Below are 17,377 nucleotides of genomic sequence, written 5' to 3'. Positions count from 1 at the left end.
ATTCATTCTTTTCTTCAGCTAAGCTGTTTATGTTTTTGCTTTCCTGTCACCTCTTATGTTTGAGGAAGTCACGAGCCTCTTCAGGATTGATGACAGACACAGACAAGCTTTGGTTTGACGTTTCTCTTCGGTAACGAGGTGTTAAAACAGCTGGATAACACCTGACCACAAGTTATCTCCTTATATTCAATCAGAATCACCGCCTTTCTGTGGTGGGACTGTTTTAACGAGCTGACGCTTTAAAGCTAATCCAAACGTGAGTTCTGCCGTACCCCTTCTTGTTAGCGATGATGAGAAGATCGTTGAACAGGAAGAGGTGGACGGGGTTGAACTTCGCCCTCATGTTGACCAGAGTCTTTCCTTTGGACATTTCGTGAAGCTCGCCCTTCTTCTCCAGATATCGAGTCTCTGAGATGACGGGGATGGCCTGAGGAGAACAGTCAGTTCTATTTAAGAGATCAATGTTGTCACAATACTAAAAGTTTAAAGTGACTATAAATAAATCTCAGGACCTCTGAGGTTTTTGTCATTTTGTACAGTACGAACAAAAATGACAAATTAGGAACAAAACAATTCTATAAGTGTAACTATTTTTCTGTTACTCAGAACAAGCCCAAACGCTCTGACATCAGGTGGTTTCCGGTTTTAAGATCAACATAATTTTAAGAACTCGTTAAGAAAGATAACATGTTATTTAGCAGCAGAAATAAATCTGGTGCAATAAGTACTGTAGTTTTAATCTTATGAGTAATTATAGCTGATAATAATTTTATTGCAGCGGTAAAAATCTTTAAAATCCGGTATTTTAGCCCATGGGGTGATTTTAAACAGCTTATTCCTGTCAGCAATCCTTATATGCATCTAGATAACTCACCCTGGCCCATTAACAGTGTCTGCGTGTGATTTGGGTTGGTACTTTCTCATTGCCACATCCTTATTGCATTGCTGTGATGAGCATTACACGACTGGCTGTTAAAAATCTTTAAAATCATCACAGACTCGATTCACCAGCAGGATTCTCCCACCACATGGCGATAAAACCTCAAAGATGTCGCGGTTTTGGTCCTACAGTGTGTTGTTGAGGCCAAACCACACACCACACATAAACCCATTTCACTCACCAGCGTTTCCCAGTCAGACGGAAACTATTTTGTAAAAACTTCTTAAGATCGAATATGATCGCAATGTAAACAAACATGGTGGACAAGGGGGAGGATTTGGACTCCCTTCGCTTTGTGCAGCGTGATTCCATCGCTTCGCATTCTGATTGGCTATACATCACATTAAACAGGCTGCACACTTGTTTGTCCTTGGGCCACATCGAGCTAAGACAATCCAGCATGTTGACTATCCCTGATTTTTAACTGAAGCTGTCCCAACCTGCTTCCTAGCTAACTAGAGCACTCCTAACACACCACACACAGCAGGAATATCTGATAAGATTATCTTAGGGTAGTTGAGGGCATCATTAACATTGTCATAGTTGAAGAATCAGATGAAAAATGGGCATACATTATCTTCCTAAGCTTGGAGCAGTTTAACAGGAAGTGAAGCTAAATTAACTAGCATACTGAATTGTTATACGGTTATGTAGCCTGAGCGGAAGTAGTGGAAGGGGTTTCCAGTGTAAGCCCCATCCTCCCCACTGGATCCAGGGTATATACAGCAATCCTTAAGTAAAATTTACTACTTTTTAATACTTTTTTTACTACCTTCAGAATTTTTTTAAAACCATCACAACATTAAATTGCAAGTGTTAATCAGCGACCTATTTACACATATTTTAACATATATAACATACAAAAAGAATAGACTTAGAGACTCACTGATGTTGACAACATATTGCACATATTTATTTTACTTAGAAAATAAGCCAGGCACTTCTGTTCAGCGGTTCAGACAGTTGACCACCAGGCCTGAAATGATGCAGAACGACCACTGAATATGACGTCATCATTATGTGACCGGATATGCTAAAGCAGGGCTGCTCGATTATGGCAAAAACAATAATCACGATTATTGTGACTGAAATTGAGATCTCGATTATTTAAGAAGATTTTTCAATTTATGTAGATTTTTATTTTTTTATTTTTATTCAGTCATAAAATTGCTCAGGGCACAATCAGGGCAAAAATAAACAAGAAACAAGATGATCACTAAAATAACTCCTGATTCCCAGTATAAAAAGACCAATATACTTATAGCTCATAGTTTATGACCCAAGGTCTATAGACCTTGGTTTAACTCATTTAAGTCTAACCAGTGCAGACCCAAATACCAATATCTTGCAAATACTGACAGCAAGAATTAAACAGTGGCATTTATAACAAATACATGCAAATTGCTGTTCACTAAATGTTGCATAACATTTGAGTCATGTCAAGGTGCTGTAGGAGAGTGCACTAGCACAGTGTCCTCAGAGAGATTAGTTATTATTTATCAGCGTGAGGAACTTATTTCTACCTTATTTATAAACTATTTTAACTATTTCAAGTCCATCAGTTAATGTAGGAGTCTCAAACCTGCAGGTCCAAGAGGCCTATTTTTCAGATCACAGGCCAGTATTGTTTGATGTGGCCTGGACTCACAAACGGGTGCAACAATATGCTCCGATGAAGCGTTGTCGGATGTTAAAAGACTCTACAGCTGCTGAGTTTGCCGCAGTGTTTTCTATGGGGTGTGCAGAGCAAGAATACAGAGATTGGACCACAGATGAGCTTGTTATACATTTTGACTCAGCATGCACCTTGGCGCTTGATGTGGTTGCCCCAGTACGGGTAAAGAAGCCTAAAGCTACAAAGGAGCCATGGTTAACTGAGAGTACTCGAGCACTAAAAAGGATGTGCAGGAAGGCTGAGCGGAGGTGGAAAAAGGATGGGCTCCAGAGCTCGCTTGACCAAGTGAGAAGTCTTTGGATTGGCTATCAGAAGGCTGTGAAGGATGCAAGAAGAAAGTACTTTGCAAACATAATCTCCTTAAATTCTCAGAATGCTAGGATACTTTTTAAGACAGTGGACTCTATTTTAAATGTCAATGAGCCCCTTGCGATTGAGTACTCCACTGAGTCATGTAACAACTTTATAGACTTCTTTGTAGACAAGGTAAGGGTGACAAGGGCCTCTATTCCACCACTTAAGCACGCCCCCTATGCAGATCTATGTGTTACTAAGGCACTGGAGGGTTTTCAACCATTAACTCTTGCAGAACTTGAGGATCTGGTCGTGAGACTTAAGCCGACAGGGGCGGTAACTGATGTTCTCCCGGCAAGGCTACTGACAGAAGTTTTTTCTGTAGTAGGTAACCATGTACTGCAAATTGTAAATAGCAGCTTGATTTCTGGGGAAGTCCCTTGTCCCCTAAAACAGGCGGTGGTACGACCGCTGCTTAAGAAATCAGGGTTGGACCCCACAATCTTGTCCAATTACAGACCTGTATCTACACTCCCTTTCATCTCAAAGATCATAGAGAGGGCTGTGTTTAACCAACTGACATATTTTCTTCAGGAACGGGAAATTGGAGAAGTATTTCAATCTGGGTTTAAACCCTTTCACAGCACTGAATCGGCGCTGCTTAAGGTCCTTGATGACATTTTATTGGCAAATGATTCTGGTGATGTTGTGGTTCTGGTGCTCTTGGACCTGTCATCAGCCTTTGATACCGTTGATCATAACATCCTGGTAAAACGGCTGGAGCGGTCTGTTGGCATAACGGGCAAGGCACTTCAGTGGATACGATCGTACCTGACTGGGAGGAGTTTTTGTGTGAGATTGGGGGACTGTTCCTCCGATCTGGCTGAGCTGCCATGGGGAGTTCCCCAGGGATCGATTTTGGCCCCACTATTTTTCTCCTTATATCTCCTACCCCTGGGTGAACTATTTCGTAAACACAATGTGTCATTCCATCTCTATGCTGATGATTGCCAGGTCATTTTTCCAATTAAGCGTGGTGGTTTATGCACCATTCAACCTCTGTTGGACTGCCTTGAGGACATCAAGCAATGGCTGGCTCAGAACTTCTTGTGTTTCAACAAACACAAGACTGAAGTTATTCTGTTCACGCCACCAAAGACCCCAGGAGGTGCCCAAGGGCTTGATTTTGCCACTCTGGCACCGCATCAGAAGGCGGTGGTCTCTAACTTAGGGGTAAAACTGGACGCAGATCTCAGATTTGATGCTCAGGTGAACAGTGTTGTGAGATCTTGCTTTTTTCATCTACGCCGCATTGCGAAAATTAAGCCATTTCTGTCCCATAATCATTTGGAAACTGTAATCCATGCCTTTATTACCTGCAGGCTGGATTACTGTAATTCGCTATATGCGGGGCTTAGACAAGCTCCAGTAGCACGCCTCCAGGCGGTTCAGAACTCTGCAGCCCGGTTGTTAACATCTACCAGGAGGTCTGAACATATAACACCAGTCCTACGTGCCTTGCATTGGCTCCCTGTTTTTTATCGCATCAGGTTTAAGGTCCTCATGTTTGTGTTCAAGGCGTTAAACACAGGGGCTCCTAAATATCTTTCCGATGTCATCCACCAGCATGTCCCGGTGCGTTCCCTTAGGTCAGCTGACCAGAGATTACTAACTGTGCCTAGGTACAGCCTGAAGTCTCGTGGTAGTCGAGCTTTTTCAGTACTTGGACCAAGTCTCTGGAACGAGCTGCCAGCCGATGTAAAACAGGCCAAGTCATTAGAAACCTTTAAAGGAAGACTGAAAACACATCTGTTCTCGCTGGCTTTTGGACGTTGAAGTTGGGGGAAGTAGGCCGGATATGGACTGTGAACTGGCACTCAGGTTTTTGTACTGTATTTTAAAATGGATTTTTTATTGTATTTTTATAGGATTTATTACGGTATTTTACAGGGATTTTTTAGTGTATTTTAATGGATTTATTAATGTATTTTAATGGTCATATCTCTGTCCTATTGTGTGGCATTTTATTGATGTACAGCGCTTTGTTTGTCCATTCTGGCCATGTGAAAGCGCTCTATAAATAAAGTTGATTTGATTTGATTTGATAATTGTCCCAACCACAGCTGCACCCCCACCCCCAACCCGGTCTCACAGCAACAAGGACGTAATTTTCACTTTAGAAGTGGGGGGGACACGGGGGGTGGGGGGGGGGTGGGGGGGGGGGGGGTTGGTATCTTTACAGTATGCTCTAATGGGAAACAGGCTTCAACACAAACGGTTGTTTTCCGCTTGGTCCTAGAGCTCAACCAGTGTCAATTTAATATAGCGTAATATTGTTTTTAGATGGTAAAAAGTGCAGGGGTCAAAACTTGACTTTGGAAAAAGTGGGGGGGACATGTCCCCCCGTCCCCCCCCAAAATTACGTCCATGCACAGCAATCAGGGGCAAGCTGCACGTGTGTTTAGCACGCCGCACGCGCACATTTAGCCGTTTTTAATGGCTCAGAAGTCCGCAGGTGCGGGTGTGTGTCACTCACTCTGGTTAATCCAACAGGGAGCCGGCTCCGAGAGCTGTCTTTAGCGACTGACACGTCACTACATCATTCCCTTTCCTAATGTCCTGAAGAACGGTCCGGAGTGCAGGCGGAGTGTTTAGCTAACCTGCAGGAAATGTCGACGACAGTTATCCAGAAAGTAGCTAAGGGTTACCAGAGATGTTTCTGAGGTGTTCGCTAGGTAGTAGGTACTTTTAAGATTTAAAAAGTCAAGAAGGGGGTCTGAGAAGCTGTTAGAAATAGCGTCAAAGTCGCTAAGTTAACTTGGCAACACTGGGAGGAGCGCTTCATTTGCAACTCAAGGCAGCGCAAGTGGGAGGAGCAAATAATCGGCTTGTTTTGTTTTTATAATCGTTCAAAACATTTCATTTGGAATATATTTCTATGTCGATGTTCAGAATACGACATCTGATAGTCTGAAAAAATAATACCTAATTTGGAAAAAATAATACCTCTGAGACAAAATTTAACACTTTTAATGGCCTTAAATTTGACTATTTTTATTTATCACTTTTTAAAACCCCGCGGACACCCTGTGGATCTCCAAGCTCAGTCCATGTGGCATCTCTCTCAAACTTGCAGTGGAGAACCTCTGACCAGCAAGGGACTGGAGTCTGTCCGAAGCCTGGGGGCTCCGTGGCTGATACGTAGATGCATTACGTTGGGAATTACGGGACATAAGGTGCCAACGCTAAGTCGAAAAGGTGGGATAATGTGTTTTTATAGTAGTTTGACAATATTTGTTATGTCTGGATGATGTACAGTTGTGGTCAGAAGTTTACATACACTTGTAAAAAATATAATATAATGGCTCTACTGAGTGTCCCGTTATTTCTAAAACTCTGATTTTTCTCTGATAGAGTGATTGGAACAGATACTTCTTTGTCACAAAAACATTCATGAAGTTTGGTTCTTTAATGTCTTTATTACGGGTTAACAGAGAAAAGTGATCACATTTGCTGGGTCACAAATATACATACAGCAACATGAACTAGCAATTTTGGTGACTTAGAAACGTGTCAGTGAACTGAGCTTCATAGCATGGCCTCTTAACTTCTTGTGAGTGATTATGAGTGACTACAGCTGGTGACTTCTCTTAGGCCAGGTAAATAGGGCTCATTGGATACAAACGCCCACAAACGCTACAATGGGAAAGTCAAAGGAGCTCAGCATGGATCTGAAAAAGCGAATTATTGACTTGAACAAGTCAGGAAAGTACGAAGAAGAAGTATCTGTTCCAATCACTCTATCAGAGAAAAATCAGAGTTTTAGAAATAACGGGACACTCAGTAGAGCCATTATATTATATTTTTTACAAGTGTATGTAAACTTCTGACCACAACTGTACCAATGTCTGTGACCATCAGATGCTGTGACTCTAGAGGGGAGCCTGAAGGAAGGGAGTTGGACCTTTTAACTGTTATTGTTCAAAATGCAGCTTGAGCAGCTTTTTCCTGGAACGTCGACCCCACCTTTCAGCCCTGGACTGACAGCTTGCAGCTATCTTCCCACCACCACAGCCTCACCTGTATCAGGCGTGATTGTTCCAACTCACCTTGAGTTTACTATCAAACTCCAGCATGGCAGAGATCTGAATCAGCTCCTCCATCTGCCTCATCTTTCCCACCTCGGTGTTACATTTGTCAATGATCTGCGTTTGATCAGAGAGAGAAAGTCTCATCAAACTTCACCATCACTCACAGAAACAGCTGACATGTGCAGAGTAGAAAGTGAGGAATGAAGAGCGTTTACCTTCGACACAGAATCCAAAGCCTTGGTGGCCGTCTTCTCCTCTTTTGTCCCTTCAACCGTTCTCCTCAGGATGTTCTGAAAGCAGAAAACTCATTATTTCTGCAATACACGAGGTCATAAGGTTGGGGCAAGGTGCACTCGTATGCGTTTGTCCTCTTGACAGGAAGTAGTGAGGAGTTTGAGTGTGAGAGGATGAATCTGGAATGAGAGCATTCCTCACAGCTAAGCACTGACGTTGTTGTCTTTCAGTGGAAATAAGGCAGAACAGAGAAAGGTTGTTTTACCTCAGTGTACGGTGACATTTGGTGATGAAAACACAGATGGAGTAACTGTTTGTTTCAATGCGCAATTCACTTCTATCTCCTAAACCTCAAAAAGACCCAATCAGGACGGATGTGTTCCAGTCAGCGGAATCAGAGGGACCCGCTAACACTATACCAGTATTCGCTAACTAGCTGCTCACATGGTTTTACAATGAACTTTAAACATTGTAGAAATATGTTCATGGTGTGGACAACTGATTTAACTAAAATAAATGCAAATGAACATATTATTATTGCAGCCATATTGAATTACAAGCAGGGTAACTGCAGGTTTAAGGGAGCCAGATTTAAGACTTTTTAAGACTTTTTTTAAGGCCACTTTGACGAAATTTAAGCTATTTTTTTTAATTAAATTTAAGCTATAATTTCCAGCTATTGTCTGGAACCGGTGCGAACCATGTCGCAAACGTGGGATTAGCCATCCAGTTACCATTAATGTTGCACTTCCCCATGGCGCAAGCTACTCATCTAAAAATAGCCCCCTTTCTCAACCAACTGAATGTGTACGGTTCCGTTTACGCCAACATCGTACACAAAAAATGCTGACCACTAACTAGAAATTCACAAAAATTTTATAGAAATAAAAGAATTTTGTTTATTGGGTCTTTGGTAATTTAAGACCTTTGGCAACTGTATTTAAGGATTATTTGTCATTTTTAAGGATTTTTAAGGCCTTAAATTTGGAAAAGCAAATTTAAGACTTTTTAAGACTCTTTAAGGACCTGCAGATACCCTGTACAAGGTTGTGGCTGATGAAGAATATTCAACTTTCTAAGTCAGATTTTAAACTTTAAAGGGTCTAACTGAGTTTCTTCCTTGGTGACTTCAGAATGCAGCACCTGTCTTAGTTTTCGGGTTCTTAATATTTCATCCCCTTGAGGTCAGAAATGTGGAAAATTAAACTTTCTCCTGAAAAATAAAAAAATGATCAGGAGAAAGTAGCTTCAGACGACAGGACCTGGAGATTTATTTGCTGATATTTGGACACCTCGCTTCTGATTGGATAACAGCAACGTGGCTCTACCAATGACTCTGCTTGCTCTGCAAGGTGTGTGTTTCATCACCACAAATAACATAAGCCTGGTGGAGTTCTGCTGTGTGGTGGAGTTGCTAATGCTAACGGTTAGCTTCAACTAGCTGAGACGTTCTCTGCTGTTTCCTGGACGCTAAACCAACAACAGTCTTCCATATCGGGAGTTTAGATGGGTGAGTCCATGAATGTTAACTCATTCACTGCCAATGATGACTATTCTACTGTGTGGGCGTTGGAACAAGCCCCTGCACCGTGTGAACAAACATCCCAGGTCTAAAGCCGATCTTGATCAGGAAGCAGAACATCCATGTGTTAGGAGATCGTTTTGGGCCGCTGCTGTAAAAAAAGGTGAGGCACGAACCGGAAAAACGTCTGCCGATCACAATTCAACAACGGATTATGAAAGAACGGATAACGCTCTAAACGCGTGGATTCTTCCTGATGTAAGAGGTGAGTCTCCTCTTTGTTTTGGTCGTTTTGGCGTCGACATCATCCAAGTGCGCAACGTTCTGTGACTCTTAAAATAACAGTAAAACTGCTGAAAAAGGCTGGCAGCGAATGCCTTTACTGATCAGGAAACAGCTGGCAGCAAATGAGTTAAGTGACAGTGTGATGTAGATCTGTCAGGATTTTTAAATCCTAGAGTTTCACTGTCTATTTTCTATCAGGAGCTAATGCAGGACATAGGTGTAGGAGACTATATTCACGTTCAGTCTGCACAAAAACTCAAAAGTAATAATTAAAAAATGGTTCCTCAGTGACGCGGTTCTTTAAAGGTAAATAACAAATCAGCAATGCCTCGGTTTTTATTATTTTATAATTTTATTATATTGCCTGCTGTGTAAAAACCACAGGGGTTCCCCCAGCCCGCCAGGCTAAGCGTCATGCCCCGCCCTGCCCCCTCCCCAACCCTACCGTGTCCGCTGACACGAACAGCGCAACGAAACTAGAGCCCTCCATCAGCTGATACCGGTGTGAAACAGCAGCGGAACGTGTGCAACCCCCACCCCCACTCCCACGGAGGAGTGCTGCAGGACGGAGCGCGCGACCCCACCCCCCACCCCCCGACGGCCAGCTCATTTTCAAGGGGAAACCCTGAACCAGTAACCACTAAAATACTTTAAAGCTTCAGAACAAAAGCACGATGAAGCAAGGGGTCATAAGTTATCACTTCCTTCATGCTTCGCCTCATATTAGTCTCCCATTAGACGGCTCAGAGCAGGAGAACGTGTTCTTCTGGTTATTATGTGTCACAGAGCTGCTATTTTTTTCTACAAACACACTAAACACAAGTCAGTCAAGCAGTGAAGGAGTGATGGTTTTATGTGGGAGGGAAAAGGAGTCTGTGGCTGTTTCAGAGACACATATGGGAGAACAAGTGGATCCCAAAAGCTAGATGATGCTTGGGGGTGATGTTCACCTCGATGAGCATCTTGATGCGAGTTATTCGCTGGAAGGGAAGCAGCAGGAAGGAGATGAAGGGAAGCCGCTGGCACTGCGGTGACTCCTGGAGGTGACTGATCACCATGGCAAACTGAGGGTTAGTCTTCCTGCGGACGAGGCGCGACAATTAGTGATATTCCTGTAAGTCAGGAATTCCTCATGGAGCGCTGTCTCGATGTGACTCGACAGACGCGGTTCTCACTTGAGCGATGTGAAGGTCTTTTCCTGGTAGATCTGGTTCCGGACATAGTCGATGTAGGCTGGGAAGTTGTGCTGCGCGTGGTAGTGGATGATGTCACAAATGTCAGGGAACACTATGTCTTTGAATATGCGGTCCTCCAGGTCTTTTAAGAACCTGCGGCAGCGAGAAGGAAGAAACACTTCAGTTCCAATCAGATAATAACTTCAGAGGCTTTAACCCCTCTCAGGCTCAACATAAGTTTTGATAAAAGGATGAACGACTAAGTCCTTCAGGGGAACTTCTGAGTTAAAACATGCTCATGAAACACGTACGTGGAGCAACCAGGTAGGTAGGTTTGATCTGTTGCACATCTGCAACGCCCGCCTCCAGAGGGTTAACGCCTGAATCGCTTCCTCCATCCACCGCTGCTACTCACCTCTCGCTGACCTCGCGGATCTTCAGCGAGTTGGAGAAGAGGGTCTTCCTGTCTCGGATGATCATGGTCTCTTTCAGCTCCCGGTTGTCCAGGAAGTGTTCTGTCAGAATGCGGAGAGATCGCAGGTAGGAGGCCTCAGAGGTCAGAACCTCGAACATGCTCTGAAAGGCGGAGGACAGGAAGTATTAAACTGTGTTTTAGGAATCGTACGATAAAGCAGAAAGGCATCTGGATCTCCTAATATCCTCTCAGCATTATTCATTTCTTTTTTCTTCATGGAACAACAACCCTCTCCCCCCCTCACCTCCTGGTACTTGAGCTGTTTAGTGGTGAGCTGCTTCAGCACACCGCTCTCCTGTACTTTAGGGAGGTCCTGCCACAGTGTGCTACCCCTGCTTTCTCCGTTCAGAGGAGACGCCTCAGATCCTTTCCGTTGGGCCGTCCACTCAGCGGGAAAGTCGTCACTTGTCCTGCTGCTGTTGCGGCTGATCTTCTGCCGACTGATCTCCTTTGAGATGATGGTTTTGCGATACACCTGATACAGAGGCTCTGGATATAGGCAACAGCCAGTCAGGGCAGCACTAACAAAATCGCTTCGTTACAGAGATATTTTGGCCCTTTATAGATGTTTCTGAGTAAATAATTACAGTAGACAGCTTCCTGAATAGCCTCTGTTCAAAGAAAGAGGGTGATGGGGGTTTGAACCTCTGCATGAGTCAGTGGGTGCTCTGAGCAGCTCCTTCTGATAGAGACTGCACATCTGTGCATGTGCCTACAAGTACATGCCTGTAATTACTGATATCTTCTACTAGGACTGTAAATAGTTGTAGCAGAACTCCTGACTTAACCTCTATCCAGAATGCTTACTAGGGTTGTCACCATACTAAAATTTCAAACTCGATTTCGATACTTTTTAAAAACACCAATTTACTGAACAAGTTTATTCAAAAAATAACATTCCTCAATTTATATTGCAAAAATTAAATGTTAAGAATTAAGTGTATTAAGTGCTTAAACCTTTCAAGTATCAGCATTTTTTAAAACGTGCATACAAAAACTGGTGAAAGTTAACACTTTAAATCATGAATTGTCTCACTATATATACACTATTTGCAGAGTGATGTTTTGCTGCTTAAACTCTGTTTAAGGTGCATTTTTGTCATAAGATGTAATGCCATATGATTTGTTCTGTACTTTTGAACAACTCTGTTGGTCAGTAAAGGGAGAAAACAAATTTCTCCCCAGTAGGACAAAGGTACATCTACCGGTAATCTTAATAAAAACAGATTGGTGCACGGCAGTGACGTCATTAAAAGCGCCGGTTAGATTAGCCGCGGCTAGTCTGTTCACGCCTAGAAATCCCAGACCAGACCCGCTCCAAACGAACAGGGGAATCACGTTAATGATTCCTAACAAAACCTTTCGACATTGAGATGTTTTAGTGCAGATAATGTCTTATTTCGAGGCTGCACCATGGGTGCCCGTCTGCACCCGTTATATGGATATACGCTGACGGCGATTCGCCAATGGATCTAAATACCCCGGGGAATCCAAGTAGCACCAAAGTTGTCAGCGTGAGTAAACAAACGTACTGCATGCTAGAAATTAAGTCCGGGTTGCAATAAACGGGAGTTTTCCTTTAAGCACATAAGCGTGAATATACAACTACGTGTCGGACTTGGTATGCTAATTAAGTTGGGCTGTGAAGCGCCTCCCAAATTCGCTGTTTATGTTTTTGTTTATTTATTTGACAGACAAAACTTGGATCGGAGACAACTCGCGTGGGAAATTGCAATGTAGCCATGCGGCGTCTTCTTCTGTTTGTCTGGGAGGCGGAGGCTGCTTTACGGCATCTGGCTGTCGTGCGTGTCGGTGTACTTGAAGAAGGCTGTGTATAATAGTCCATGATATCGATACCACAGGGATTGAATATCTAATTACCACTTTTAGCATCGATTTATATCTAGGTATCGATTTATTGACAACACTAATGCTTACTGCGTACTACTGTTGAATAGTGTCTTGTCTTACTTTATTTAGTTAGTTTTTTTGTATTCTTGGTCACTCTTGTACTCTTGCTATCTGTCCTGAGCTGTAGTAAAACACACACTTCCCTGCTGTGGGATCAATAAAGTTTTATCTTATCTAACATCCTGCAGGTCAGCTAGTCTAAACACCGTCAAGAACAAAGTGTCTAGCTAATGTTTAAAGAGCTCAAATCTCCTCAACTTTGCAGGACTTTGTTTCTTATTGCTCCCATATCCTGCGGGACTCATGTTTATGTTTATTTATTTGGCAGACGCTTTTATCCAAAGCGATTTACAATTTATAACCTATAGGGCATGTTGTGATCTGCGGGAGAAACCGGAGTACCCGGAGGAAACCAACGCATGCATGGGGAGAACATGCAACTCCACGCAGAAAGGTCGCAGCCGAGTTTCGAACCTGCAACCTTTGTGCTGCGAGGCAACAGTGCTAGCCACTGCGCCACCGTGCAGCCTTGACTCCTGAGCGAACAGGAAGTGCTACATTTATCAGTGAGCTTCATGTCTAGCCTAGAATCTAGACCATCGGCTTGTTTGCGTCTTCTTTGACGATGTATGGCGGACTCACTGACGTATGTAGTGGTCCAATCACAGCGCTCTATTGGTGGGCAGGATGTTACTACGAATGAGCGACAAAAACAAACAAAGATGGTGACGGCTTGTTTGAAACAGCTTTGGCATCAACTTTGGACTATTCTGACTTGGGCTTTTCTTTGTGTCAAGAGCAGATAGAGGTACTTAAGTACTTTACTTAGAAAAAAGATGTATTTGTGTCTTCTTCAACAGAGTATGGCGGACTCCCCATTGAGTGACATCTGTAGCGTGAGTACGTCACGTTGTACATCGTCCAAAAGAATGCATAGACAGTACAACCGTAAATCCTGCCCCACGACTGAGAGCCATCAACGGACCGTGTCCAGACTACATGCTCACATATAGGGTGGCTTACCAGGCCATGTCAGCAACATACCGCACCGCTACACACGTGAGAACGGGAAACAGGACGTACGACGTATCGGCCAATGGTGGACAATTTTGGAAGGTTTTCAAGGGTTTTTTATGCTGGACTGTGAACAGAAGACTTGTAGACAATCCATTTTATTGCAGGGCATTTATTGGACCCTTGTGGAGATAAAAAAAACAGTTTGTTTGAGATGTCTCCATTCTGGCAATGATATGATGCTTTGAACCGTGAGTTAAGAGATTATTTTTGCCTTTGCAGATGGTTTGATTCAAGTGTTACTGCACCTACAGATGTGGTTTGTATTGTGTTGCAATAACAGATGCTAATTTGACCCACTAGAAACGACGATAAAGTCCCATTTGTCACCATCATCATCAGATGACAATTATGACCACTGCCTTACAACAGTGATACAAATGTCTATCTAGCTTAATCCGTTAATTAACGTGAGGTAGGAAACAAACGTGTCATGAACTCCTGATCCGTTGGCTGTTCTACTTTTTATGATGCATGTTTAGCAGCCTTGGCATCTCTACACAGGTCTTTCACCGGAGCAGAACCAAAACAAAGAAGAAAAACTGGAATGTAAGTGAGACGTTTGTGTGAACACATCTCACCGTTCATCAGGTGGGCTTCCCATTTGAATGAAAGCTTCCTGCGGATTGGAGACCTAAAACAGGAAGTGTGGTTGGATCAGCCACAACAAAGCTCCTGAAATCTGCTTCAACATAAATCAGCTTTGATTTAAACCACGTCTGCATGGATGTTCCATTATTCAGGAAAACCTATTAGAAGACTCACGGTTCTCTGGAGTCGTTCCCTCCTTCAGCTGCGTTCTCCCCTACTAAAAGGAAACGCGCAAGCAGGTGACGCAGGATAAAAAGCACGATTTATTAAAGATGCAGATTGAATACAAACCTGTTTGGAGGGAAGCCAAGGCAATGTCACTGGGCCTCCTGGTATCTCTCGCTCCTTCACCCTTTCCATTCTCCCCTAATACAAAGAAACAGGTGATGAAGATGAGTGTTTTCATGGAAGAAGCGAACACGGAGAAGGCTTCTGATGGTTGTTAAACACAAACCTGTTTTGAGGAAATCCGTGGCAATGTCACTAGGCCTCCTGGGATCTTTCTTTGGTGGAGGCGGTGGGGGTCTGGATGGGGGTGGAGTGCTGGGTAATTTGGGGATCTTTGGAAGAAGTTTAGGTGGGACCGGGTCAACGGAGTCGTCAAACATTGGTTTGTGTTCTACGGTAGACAGTCTGGATTCTAAGGTGTTGCTGCGAGGTTTCAGCTGGCAAGGGTGTTTCTGGGCTCTGTTTTTAGGAAACTTCAGAACGTCTTTAATCACAAGTGTGGACTTTTGGGGAGCCGGAGCAGCCGTTGGTAGATATACCTCATAAATGTTCTCCTCTTCCTCTTGTGAGGATGTCTCCTGGACGGGTGGTGAAGGAGCGGGTTTGGGAGGAACAGCAGGAGACTTGGGGGTGTTCTTGGCAGCAGGAGGACCCTGGTCTGAGTTCCTGTGCTGCTCAGCGAGCACACCTTCCAAATTCTGCAGGAAATCATGTTTGGCCTGGTTCACTATGGTCTTCTTTTCAACAGCAGACTTGTCCACCTCCTCTTCCTCCTTCTCCTCCTCTTCTTCGCAGGCTTCTTCTACTTTTGGTGTCTGTTTTTTCACATTGTTCCACTCCTCTACTGTCTCTGGCTCCACATGGACCCATATGAGCATCATCCCGGGCCTCTGCAGGTGACACACGCAGCTGCAGCTCTGGTTGGAACAGAAAAGTACTTCTAGGCCGTGCTCCACCTCCGTCTCATCGTCTCCGTTCACCTGAGCTTCCACCTCCTTTCCGTCAGGTGCTGCATTAAACACAACAGATAAAGATCTTTGTAGAAGAGGAATCATTTAGTTTTCATCCTAAACAGGAAGCTTTTTTTTTAGCCTGTTTCCAAAACAGCTCCTGAGTCTGACGTATGTGAAGCTCCTCCCACTGAAAGGAATCCTTATCAGATGCTCATACTGCCTGGACCAGTTCCATCTGACACAGAAGAGCAGCGACTCTACTCTGAGATTAACCCCCCTCTTTATGATCTCATCATGTAGCTGATAAGCTGATCAGCTGTGAGCAGCGACTGCTGGTATGTCGACCCACAGCTTTGGTGTTTGGCTCATCAGGACTAACAGGAAACACACACAGCTTTCAGACTCCTGATTGGATTGTTGTTTTTATAACAAAGCAAGACCAGACTAAACTGCTGACTCATCCATTAGATCTGTGTGTATCTCAACTAGGGCTGAACGATTTTGGAAAATAATCTAATTGCGATTTTTTTTTCTTAAATATTGCGATTTAAATCACAATTATTTTCTCAAGGGGCTTTTCTCATTTTTCAGCTAACGGAAGCAAAAAAAGATCTATGTAACTTGTACTGAATATAAACAAGTTTATTTGTCTACACATACATGAACACTCACAAGTAAAGACAACATCTTGTATTTGAAGGTGCAATGCTTTGCAGCCAGGAGCACATCCCTTGAAGGAGCATAGTTATTAGCATCAACTGTGAAAATTGATTTGCAGGAAAGAAGTGTGTCCCGTTTATTGAAGTCTAGAGTTTTTGACGTCTTGTCCATGCAGAGCTTCCGTAGTTCAGTTACGTTCACAGCTGCTAGCCAAAACTCAGTGGAGTTGAAGTACAGTTTTCTAGCTTTACTAAAGTATCTGTCTGTACTTATTTGATTAATGGCAGTTTTTACTTTTTATTTGACTCCAAATGTAATAATTTGGCACGTTCCTAATTCGTAATTTGTAAGAATCTATTCGGCAATATTAGCATTAGCATCCCTATGGGTTTTTCATAGTGATGTGTCGGTCGCGAACGAACCGGCTCTAAGAGCTGGCTCTTTGAAGTGAACGACAGGAGCCGGCTCATCATTGGGAGCCGTCCCCTCCCCTCCCCCCTCCCCCCTCCCCTTGGTGAAAGCTGCAGGCGATAGGTCAACATGCGTAAATGCGTGTCCAGACTGTCCACACACAGAGCAGTAGGGGCGGGGAAGAGGGAGGATCAGACGCAGACACACAGCAGAGCACATGCGGGTGGAGGGAGACGAGAGCGAATGAGGAGGAGGAAAAAGGCGAGCAAGAGAGGAGAGTGCGACGAAGACGGTGAGAAAATGAGCGCCAGCAGTCGGAAAGTGGAGATTTCTTACAGTGTTCAGTTATTAAATCCATATAAATGATAAATATTTAATATATTGCATTTTTTTACATTAGTAAATCATTTTACATATAGTTTAGCATTATTTTGGTTATAAATGTACTCTATGCAACAGAAAATCGGAGGAGTCACTTGGGAGCCAAAAGAGCTGTCTCTTTTTGGTGAGCTGAGCCAAAAGAACTGGTTCTCTAAAAAGAGCCAGAATTCCCATCACTAGTTTTTCAAAGTATATTAGCATTGTGCTAACCACTCGCTGCCAGTCAAATCTCAGCCTTTGCGATTAGAAAATCTCCTTTTGTCACATCGCAGTTTAATTGCATATGCAATTAATGGTTCAGTCCTAATCTCAACAGTGCCAACAGTAATAATGGACCATTAATTTGGGCTATCTTTGTTCTGGAAGGTGTAAAAGAGCACAACACAAGTCCTGTAAGTTTTTATTTTTACCCACCAGCTCAGATCTATATGGTAAAACCACTTCAGTAACTGGGATAGTTTCCTTTCAGTGGCACAT

General features: G+C 43.4%; 1 protein-coding gene across 2 annotated transcripts in view; it reads right to left on the bottom strand.

Annotated features, from left to right (window-relative positions):
• Nucleotides 1-17,377, bottom strand: part of arhgef15b (Rho guanine nucleotide exchange factor 15b) — a 35,411-nt gene that overhangs the window by 5,817 nt on the left and 12,217 nt on the right. The window contains exons 3-13 of one of the 2 annotated variants that reach the window (XM_015977231.3): nt 14,722-15,504; nt 14,559-14,633; nt 14,442-14,484; nt 14,258-14,310; nt 10,936-11,180; nt 10,632-10,792; nt 10,217-10,369; nt 9,992-10,121; nt 7,216-7,290; nt 7,019-7,114; nt 273-427 (exon numbers count right to left, since the gene is read on the bottom strand). In XM_015977231.3, the coding sequence (XP_015832717.3) occupies nt 273-427; nt 7,019-7,114; nt 7,216-7,290; nt 9,992-10,121; nt 10,217-10,369; nt 10,632-10,792; nt 10,936-11,180; nt 14,258-14,310; nt 14,442-14,484; nt 14,559-14,633; nt 14,722-15,504 (1,969 nt within the window). The remainder of the gene's footprint in view (nt 1-272; nt 428-7,018; nt 7,115-7,215; nt 7,291-9,991; nt 10,122-10,216; nt 10,370-10,631; nt 10,793-10,935; nt 11,181-14,257; nt 14,311-14,441; nt 14,485-14,558; nt 14,634-14,721; nt 15,505-17,377) is intronic. The other variant, XM_015977232.3, reaches the window with a different exon arrangement.

The sequence above is a fragment of the Nothobranchius furzeri genome, chromosome 2 (genome assembly GCF_043380555.1).
Source record: "Nothobranchius furzeri strain GRZ-AD chromosome 2, NfurGRZ-RIMD1, whole genome shotgun sequence".
Classification (NCBI taxonomy): Eukaryota; Metazoa; Chordata; class Actinopteri; order Cyprinodontiformes; family Nothobranchiidae; genus Nothobranchius; species Nothobranchius furzeri.
This window is presented reverse-complemented; position numbering and strand designations above follow the sequence as displayed.